This window comes from Athene cunicularia (genome assembly GCF_003259725.1).
Source record: "Athene cunicularia isolate RWA chromosome 18 unlocalized genomic scaffold, athCun1 chr18_part1, whole genome shotgun sequence".
Classification (NCBI taxonomy): domain Eukaryota; kingdom Metazoa; phylum Chordata; class Aves; order Strigiformes; family Strigidae; genus Athene; species Athene cunicularia.
This window is the reverse complement of record NW_020799123.1, coordinates 2,343,268-2,353,032: the sequence shown is the minus strand read 5'-3', so window position 1 is coordinate 2,353,032 and position 9,765 is coordinate 2,343,268. Positions and strand designations below refer to the sequence as shown.

Sequence of the window (9,765 nt, the reverse complement as noted above, 5' to 3'; positions counted from 1 at the left end):
GGTGTTGGTCTATTTTTTACATTTTGCCTCTGATACAGGTCCCCCCAAGGATCAGCCTCCCACAGGACCCTGTGCTCCCTCGGCTTGGTGGAGAGCATCCCCCCTCCATGGGGCGGGGGGCAGTGCAGCCCCCGGGGAGCACAGCGCCCGCCCGGGCCAGCAGCCTGAGCAGAGACCTGCTGGGGGGACTGTGCCTGGGGCCGCCCGGCCGAGGGTTGGGAGGGTCGCGGTGTTGGATGCACGCTGGCAAGGTTGGTTTGGGGACACCTCTGAGACAAAACCATGGCACTGGGAGAGACTCCAGCCCAACCATCACCTCAGGGGGGCCCAAGGCCATGGGAGGCAGGGGCAGGTGGAGTTTCAAGGGACATGTCCCTGGCCCCTCTGACACACCCTGCTAGCCTATGTCAGCAAGATGCCAAGAGCAAGTGCCACCATCCAAATACAATGACTGTGGTGCAACACGGGCGCAGAGCTGTCCTCTTCCCTCCCTGCTCGCTCAGTGCTCTGGGAAGGAGGGAAGATGTGAACTTCAGCATGGTGTAGGACTTGCTTCCTCCAGCCTTCCAGGACACCACCCAAGAGCTGCGTTCACATGCGTGTGCCCAAGTACAGAGCGATGAGCCATGCTGGTGGCACTCTTTGCTTTTGCCCCTGTGGGTACAATGCCAGGGAGAGATTTGCCACTGACTTCACCAGGGGATGGAGCTGGTCCAGCAGTTTAGATAAGCGTTTTGGAAGGGGCTGCGGACCAGAGGTTTGGCCCCACATCCCCTCCCAACCGGAGCCACTGCACAATGCCAGCGGCCCGTCCCCACGCTGTCATTTTCCAAGCAAGCCTCGCACCCCTCGCAGATGTTGTGGAGGAAGCTGGCGGCTCACATGGTGTTGACTCCTTGTTTCCAGCAGCTCATTAAAAGGAGCTATGGTACATTTAATCCTTTCCTAATGTCACTTTTCCCTTGAAGCTGTTGCTGCAGTGATGATCACAGTGTTTATGTGACCGTGAGCAGGGGGGACAGTGGTCCACAACCTCTGCTTCGAGTGGAGCTGTTGAGCCAATAAGACCACATTCCCATGGGCATGCACCGGTACAAGCTGGCCAGGAGACTGGAAATAAGGAGGGGGTTCTCAGCTGACCAAGCCATGAAATTCAAGCCCAGCCCTCACTTGCGGTGGGAGCAAGTGATTTAAGTCATCTTCTAGCAGCTCCTGGTGAGGTTTTGCTGGGGCAATGCCAGTGCTGGTGGCAGCAGACTGGAGGGACCTCTTTTTCTCCATGTCAATCTACAAAGATGGATTTAAGCCTGGTGGCCACCCTCTGAAATCTGCATTTTGCCCTTCTGCTGTGGGATGGAGAAACCCTGTTCCTGCTGCTCACTCCTGTGCTGCCCCAGGGGTGATGGTGTGTACCTGGCAGCAGGGGACTGTCTGAGGGTGGCTTTGCATTGCCTCAATTCATCTAAGCATGGGCAGGCAAAAAAAATTAAAGCTTGTGATCCTCAGACAAAAGAAAAACAACATTTTTAGGGCAGCACTACTCTGACTCTACCATCAAATGATGCTGAAACAGGAGTACCAACTCATCAGAGAGGCCAGTTTTCCCCATTCCTGTCTCTTGGTGGAGGATTCTGGTATAATTTTGAAATTTTACCTCAAAGCCCATGTCTGTAAGTAGTGAAAAGCCTGAGAAGGATGCGTAGCCTCCAGCTCTGCCATGGGACAGGATGGGAAGGCACTGGGGGGGGCTTCCAAATCTGGGACATGGGTACAGGGCAGCGAGGGGTCCAGAGAGCAGCAGAGAGGCTGCAGGGGGAGGTTTGGGAGGGGTATGAGCGTGCAGGCACATGCCCCCGGTGTGTGTGGCATGCTGGTGGGGGCTCGGCACTGTGATGGCACTGGGGCTGCTGGCCGTGTGAAGCGAATGGAGAGTTCTCCCCTGGGGGAACGAATGTTTTCAAGTGAATGTTTTCTACTATTTCCTATAAAGTCTCTATTTTCCCTGACTGAAGCCATAACCTTTCCGTGTGTTTTTCTAAGTGAGACACAGAAGCAGGAACAGTCTTGAAAGGCTCAGACAGCCCATGGGATTTGTTGGTTTGTTTTTCGTTTGGGTTTTTTTGGGGTTTTTTTGTTGGTTTTTTTTTTTTCCTTGAGACTATTCCAGATTGTTCCAGAGCAGAGAACTGACTGCCCATCTCCCTTCTCCGAGTTGCTTCCGGAAGATATTAATCATCCTCACATACCGCAGCATGCATCCAACTCCTCGCTGGGTTACCTCTGCACTCTGGGAATGCTGCAACCTGCAGTCAAGCTGCTTCAGGTCAATGCACCCCTGAGGGACCCCCAGAGATCACCAAGAGTGGTTTGGTTTTGGTTTTTTTTTTCCCTTTTCTGCACTTATATCCAGCCTTTTCCCCACCAGCCAGGAACAAAAGGGCCCAGACAACACCTTGAGCCCAAATGACTTTTGGAAAGTCCAGATCTGGTTTGAAACTGTAGAGGCCAATTTCCAGGGAAAAAACAAGAAAAATTGCATCAATCCAATCACCTGTTTTTATTTAAGCCCACTAGCTGAAATCATCCACCTAAGATAATCATTTCCAAGCCAATCTGGATTCGATTCAGATAAGACAACATCTGACTGGCAGGTTTGTAAATCTTTTCCCCCCCCACTGTTTTGGGTTTTTTTTCCCTTTCACTGTGGCCCCTTCTGCATCTCTGAGTGTGACCAGGAAAGGATGGGATGACAGCAAGAACTTTCCTCATCTGGCCACAAAAATGAGAAGCACCCCCTCCTCATCCTCCAGTCTCCCGGTATGGGAGCGTATTTCATCTAAACAATTCAGTTTTGGACCATTTCCCTAAATTGATTTGGACCTCTGAGAACCAAGCAGCGCCAGGCAGGACCTCCCACACCAGAGTCAACACTGTTCCACACCTTTTACCAAGTCCAGCTTTGGCCCCTGCTCTTTTGAAATGTACCTCTTGTTGACTCAGAGTAGTGGTGATGATAACTTGGCTCTTGGCGAGGAAGGTGCTTTCTGTCCTGTGTAGCTATGAGCAAAGAAAATAAAGCAGCATCTCTCCCAGAACTGGCTGCACCCAAAGCCTCCCACTAATTTTTTTCTCCATCTCTATAACCCTTTTGTTCCCATACCATGGGAGCTCTGCCTCGCGGACATACTGATTTAAGGATCTGTCACGAAAACACCACAAATTTCAGCAGGATGCTTCAGGGTGGTGGTGGTGGCCGAGCAATGCCAAGACCCAGGACCTCCTGATGCTCCCTGCTGAGGGGAAGGGATAAAATATGGAGGGTTCAGGATCCCTGGACAAAGCGGTGCTAAAAAAGTCTAATAAAAATCACTGTGAGAAGAATTATGATCGGATGCTGGGCCCATCAGATTACTCTGCTTAGCCCAGCCTCTGCTGGGCTTTCACGAGGAGATGGCTTGATCAGTTCCTGGTGAGATGGATTGGTCCCTGGTCGCCCCTCCAAGCAGGGAGTGGGGACATCTGGCCCTCCAGGGACACGGGGATCCAAGAGACACAAGAAGTCATTTCTCATGGCTTGGAGGCTGTCAGGATGCCTGACTCGCTCCCAGCTTGCAGATAACTCTCTCCCAGCCTCCAGCAAGGGGTTCTTTTGCTGAGAGGAGGTCTCTAAACCTGCTGACATGTTCTCAATTACTGGCTTTATGGAAACTTGGGCAGATCCCTAAATAACCTTCTCTCCACAACAAGGATGCAGAGTTATGGGATTTGCTCCTTTGCTGATGGGGCCGTTTGCTGCCAGGATCTGCCAGGGCTTGGGACTTGGAGCTGCAACCTGGCCAGCAGCACTAGGGCAAGATAGTCCCTTTGTAGCAAGGCTGGAGAATGTTGCACACACCTACCCAAAGCCTTAGTCAAAGGTGAGCAATATGTCCTGACTGACACGCCTCTGACTTCTACAGCCGTCCTGGTCAGTACTCACCCAGGGAGGTGCAGGGGTGGCAGGGACCACCAGGCTCTGCCCACTGGCTGCACAGGGACCTGCTCTTCACCAAAGCGTCCACATTCAGTGTTTAAAATGGGATGTGCACCCCCTGGTCCTGCTCAAGGGTCCTTTGGCTGCAGGCTCTAAGCTTTTGCCTTGCTCACCCTGGCCCTGCTCACTGGCAAGCTGAGGGGCCGCAGGGGCACAGGGCCCAGCCCCGTGGCACAGTGCCTGGTGCCGAGCTGGTGGCCGTGACACGCAGCCCAGGGCTGCTGCGGGTCACACTGCCACAGCGCATCAGCTCAGGGCAGGCGCTGACGAGGGCTGTGGCCAATCGAGGTGGCAAGTGGAATTTGGGATGGCCGAATGCAGCTGCCCCAGTTGGCATTTGCCCAGGACGGTGTGGGAAGTTCACAGAACAGAGCTGTTTCCCCAGCTGTGTTAGTATCCACATGGAGCACACTGCATGGAAGTGGGGGATGTGTCACCCCCAAACCAGTCCTCACACATGGGGGACAGCGGGGCTGGGGCTTTGGCAGCTCTTTCTTTCAAGCTGGGATGTTGGCTGATGGATGTGGATAAACGCTGCTTCCTCCAAGCCCTTGCCTACATTCAGCCCCTCTCATGGTCACGCTCTGGCAAGATGCGAGAGGACATGGGGACTGGCAGGGAAAGACTATGAATAATAGACAATGTCCTCAGAAAGGCCTCTTTGGACTCATGAATAGAAATGTACCCAGATAAATGAGCTCCTAACAGCAGCAAAAAGACATTGAGAGATCCCTGTGGCCAGTTCAAACTCAGGCACACTGCTCAAGTGTCACCGGCTCCAAGGCTGGCTTAGCAGGGCAAGCTGCATGCAGAACTGACCCCGGGGACGCTTCCCACCACAGCGATGGGCAAAGCAATCGTCCACTCACTCAGAAATGCACCTGTGCCCTGAAACCTGATCTCGAGCAGGTAGGGGCTGGCATACGCCTGGTCCTGCCTTAGGAAGGGGCTGGGGCTGCTGCACAGGGTGGGATGTATCCTGGCTCCTGGAAGCGAGGAACCCAAGGAAAGGAGGCTCCAGCAAGGATGAGGTTCTAGCTGGGAGGTTTCCAGCGTGAGTGCCAGGCTGCTTCTGCTCCCTGGGACAGCAATGGTGCCAGGAGATCCCAGTAAGGAGGTGCTATAGCTCCACACACAGGGCTTCATCTCAGGAGCCAAGCTCCTTGCAGAAAGGGCTGTGAGAAGACATCTTTGCATCTCCTTGGCTGCCAAACCTTCACGTTCATTGGCAGAGCCTGTGATAAGCCTGGTGTTACCGTGGTGCAAGATGTCTGCTCTGCCATCCCTGCAGCATACTAGGAACAGAGCAAGTTTGGGAGGCTGTGGGGGGAGGAACAGACAAATCCTGGTGTGGAGCACAAAATCTCAGTGCTCCCAGGCCATGAGACAGAATATTTAGTCTGCAAGTCTCTGCTAAATAGCAGGAGCCCGTGAGAAATCTGGTGTTTAATCTCTTGAGCTTTTTGTATTTAAACATTGCTTGGGTTTACTATTACCTGACGGAGGGTGAAAGCACTGCCTCACAGGGTTGCAGGGCTGAGTAGCGCTCGACTCCCCACTCAACATGCCCAGTTTGGAAATTGTGATGCCAAGTGCCAAAGGCCCCATCCCCAAAGATGTGTCAGTAAATCAGGCAGGTGAAGATGCTTAATTTAATGTTATGACACTGTGGAGCAGAGCTCACCCCAGTAGGATCCAGGCAAACCCTTCAGATCCTGCTCTGCTGTCATCCACCTTCTGCTGCAGAGGGGACCAGCTGGGATTGAGCCTCTCCTGCAGTGCAGCAGGCACGTTTTTCTGGAGGTCCCACAGATCTTTAAACCACTAACTGATACACTCTATCTGCCTATAAATCTTCCATCTATCAGCAGCACAGTCCCTGTGGATGGGAAAAACCAACTAAAAGTCTCGGCTAGGCCATGGGCTTCTTTTATAGCAAGGGGTGAAGCAGGGAGTTGCAGACATAAATTTACCTCTGACAGAGCGAGATGGGGAGCAGGAAGCCCGCTCTGCTCGTGCATCCAGCACGTTTAGCTGGCACTGCTGGGATGCACTTACACATTGCACTGAGCTGTGGTGTTGGGATCAATGAAAGAGCTGCAGAGGCTGCAGGAGCTGCCAGCTCTGACAATGATCATGAGAAAACTCGGGGTGTGCCTGACCAGTGTCTTGGCCAAGGTGGGGACATCCCCTTACAGCCAGGGCAAGATGGGACGTTCAGTGAGGGCTTTAGGGACGAGCTCTCTGTGGCTGAAAGATGGTGAGATGCACTATGGCATGTAATTAGCCCCTGAGGAGTTAGGGAAAAAGATTTCTTCTAACGGAAGCAGGTAACAGAGGCTGGTATTGTCAGGAAATAGTGTTGTAAGGAAGAGAAGACCTGCCCCTGGTGGGCTTCAGGTTAGGTGGGACAGTCTCTGTTCCTAACAGCCAAATACCTCACTGTGATGGACTCACCCAACTACACATCCCATCTTGGTACCGAATTTATAAGGCAAAGCAGCAAAAGAGCTGATCACCAGCACCTGAGCTGGAAGCACGCTGGCTGCAGCAGCTTTTTGGTGTGTCTTCATGCTCCTTTCAGCCCTGCATGTCAGTGGAGGCACTTTAAGACACACATGTGAAATGATAAGCACAAAGCCAAGGTTGCAAGTTATTGCTCTTACCAACCTAAGGGAAGACACTGAAACACAACCTGCTGCTACTGTGTTTACAGGTGGCAGAACTTGTCCTTTAAATCAGTCCTACAGAAAACCCTGGGTTTTATCTTCCTATGACACTGGAGACTGAAGACCTTGACCCTTTGTCCCTGGGTTTCCCATCCCGGGCAGTGCTCCTGAGCATACAGCAAACAGGCTCAGCCTGTGTGAAAAGCTCTGCCATGCGATGAGCCTTGGCTCAGAGTTCAATTCAAGGTAACGTCCATCACTTTTAGTACAAAATCCTTAATTTATGAACCCTCCTACACGGGTGAGACAAAAGTAAACAGCCTTTACACCTCGTGTGCTTCACAGCCGCGGCACTGTTCAAATACCCTGGGAATCTGCAGGCAGCAGAAGGGGATAAGTCACCCTTTCTCAGGGCCCTCTGGCTCCTGCCATCCTCCGCTGCTCAGACCTCTCCAACCCAAGGGAACTGGGGACAGGAAAGTCCCTCAGTGAAATGACAGGGCAGATGTCCACCTCTCTATGGGTGTAAATCATGAGGGGAGCATGGCGGGGTGTTGGCGCAGATGTGGTGGTGGAGATGGGGTGTATGAAGATATGTGTTGGCCCCTGGGTAGGTATTGCACGGATCGTGTTTGACTCAAGGACAAGATGGGGGAAACGGGAGTATACACGCACCGTAACGTGCCAAAGCTTTCTAAGGACGATCCTCTGTACTGCAGTTGGCATAAATGTGGTGATCCAAGTCCATCAGGGCTGTGCTGCTGTCCCCAGGCTACAGCCGCTACTGCAGGACCTTTCACTGCAGGACCCGCAGCTGCAGGACCTCCCGCTCCAAGCTAAGATGCTTCCCCTGCTCTTACAGTCACTGGCCTTGAGACACCTCTGAGCACAACTGGCCCCACCAATGCCACTAACCACAGCTGTGTCCCACCCAAGGACCTGCAGAGCTGGACACGAGACATGGTGCTGTAACACGCACAGGTCACAGCAGCTCCTAAGACTGTTTAGCACAAGAAACACACAGATCTAGGCAAATAAAGGAAATGCTCATATGCAGCACTAAGCAACACTTTGTTGTTCTCTTTTAGAGTGTTTCTGGTTCTCCAGTCCTTCACCAGAAAAACGTGGCAGAACAGTTCTCTTAGCCTCTTGAGAAGGTAACCATTAAACTTCAATAATCAGCCAGTGGTGGTCTTGGGTCCTTACCTCTTTTCCATCAAGCATTGGTTCCACATTGGGTAACCCCTGTGGGCTTATAGATTTAGCACCTCTAGGAAAATCTTTCTGCATCTTCTTTACACTCCCACATGCTCCTAGAAACACCCATTTCTTGGGATGCTGCACACTTGTTTCAAATACTTGAACATTTTGGGCATGAAAGGAAACCACTTGTCCCAGTACAAACAACAGAAATTATATATTAATTTAATGCAATTTCATCTCAGGCAGATGACTGGTCAAAAGACATTTACCATGAAGATGCTTTAAAAGAAGAGACAACATACCTGCAGGCTCCTCTGTGCTGCTGGCAGCGGTGGTGGGGGGAGCGGCAGGGATCTCTGTGCAGGACACCGAAAACCAGACAGGAAAGCAGAGGAAATAAAAGAAGGAGGTATTATTCCAGATCCTAAAGAACCTGGCCCCTGCACACACCACATTTTCCCTTCTCAACCATGTCTACCAGCAAGGGGTGTTCCCCAACCATGTCCTTCAGCAAGGACTCTTGCAAGAGTCCCAGAAGCCAGCACACCAGGACCATACCCACTGGGGAACTGGGCCTCCCAAGAGGGTGTTGGAAAGGGTTTTTTAAACCAAATATTTTATCTTGTGGCTAAAAATAAAAGAAGATGCAGCCAGTCAGATAATTGGTATGGTGCCACAGCCAGCAATTGCTATTCTGCCCAGACACAACCTGCTGTGACTGCTAGGTCCTGGTTTGTGCCCCAGGGTGAGGGATGCTCTTGCAGGGGCTGGAGGGTCTGTAAGCCAGGCAGGGTGGTGTGGCTGCCTGCTGTGCCGGGCCAGCCCCAGCAGGCTATGGGAGAATTGCTGCTTCTCCCTGTCGCTGGGCTGCCCCTTCCAGCTGTTGTTTCAACCCATGTCTGAGGCAGTGCTACCACTCCTGTGGGAGGTAGGATGCAGGGAAAGTATTGCATCTGTCTGCTGAGATGCAAGTGTTACCTCACACATTTAAAAGAAACAAATATATCTGGTGCCACTGCAATGGTCCCTGGTTTTGATAGCGGGCTGGCTTTGCAGTTAAAACCACATAATGTTCTGGATCTTCATGCCCAATTTTGACTGTGTTTGCTGATGTTAAAAAGGATGGACTGCAGATGGAGCACGTTGTATGGTCCCAACTTTGGCAAGATCATCACTTTTCCCCAGTGCACATACACAGCTGTCGTTACTGACATCTTTTGTGCATTTAGGGCACAGTGCTGCAATGTCTGTGCATCCCTGGAATCCTGACAGGGGAGCACCCGACTAGTCCATTTTGAAAGTGGAATTTGGGCGTGAGCTGGGGGTCAGCATCTGCCCCCTTCCACTTTTGCTCTCAGGAAGCTGCCTGGCCACAGAGGCAGGGTTTGCTGGGGTCTGTCTGCATTGCAGTGAGAGCAGATTGCAGGGGTGCAGCCCAATTAGCATTAGATGACTGAGTCGTTCAATCTCATGTAATTAAACACAGGTATGAGCCCATGCAAAATGCACGGTCCGTAGTCAGGCAGCACATGAACAACCAGCACAGCCATCCTGAAGCTGGCAGCTGGATGGGTGCTTGTGCCTGCCAGCATGGGCTGCAGTGCAGGCAGACACCGCTGGTGTCTTGTTCGTTCCCCATGAGGTGATTTTTACTTGACTATAAGTCTTTGGGACAAGGCAAATATAAACAGTGGTAAATCAGAGAGCAACTGTGCTCCTGCAGACAAGGTGGAGAGCCCCTCGCTAGCTGCAGCATGCCAGTGCCCTCCCCGTGCCAGATGTGTGGGTGGGGATGGAGAGCAAATGCCCTCCACTACACATGTATAAAGTATGTGTGAACTACATCCCCCCCCCCCCCCC

General features: G+C 52.1%; 1 protein-coding gene across 1 annotated transcript in view; it reads right to left on the bottom strand.

Annotated features, from left to right (window-relative positions):
- The window catches only part of NTN1 (netrin 1), a 45,235-nt gene that overhangs the window by 14,061 nt on the left and 21,409 nt on the right, over nt 1–9,765 (bottom strand). The window contains exon 4 of the mRNA XM_026861257.1: nt 8,208–8,261. Coding sequence (XP_026717058.1) covers nt 8,208–8,261 — 54 coding nt within the window. The remainder of the gene's footprint in view (nt 1–8,207; nt 8,262–9,765) is intronic.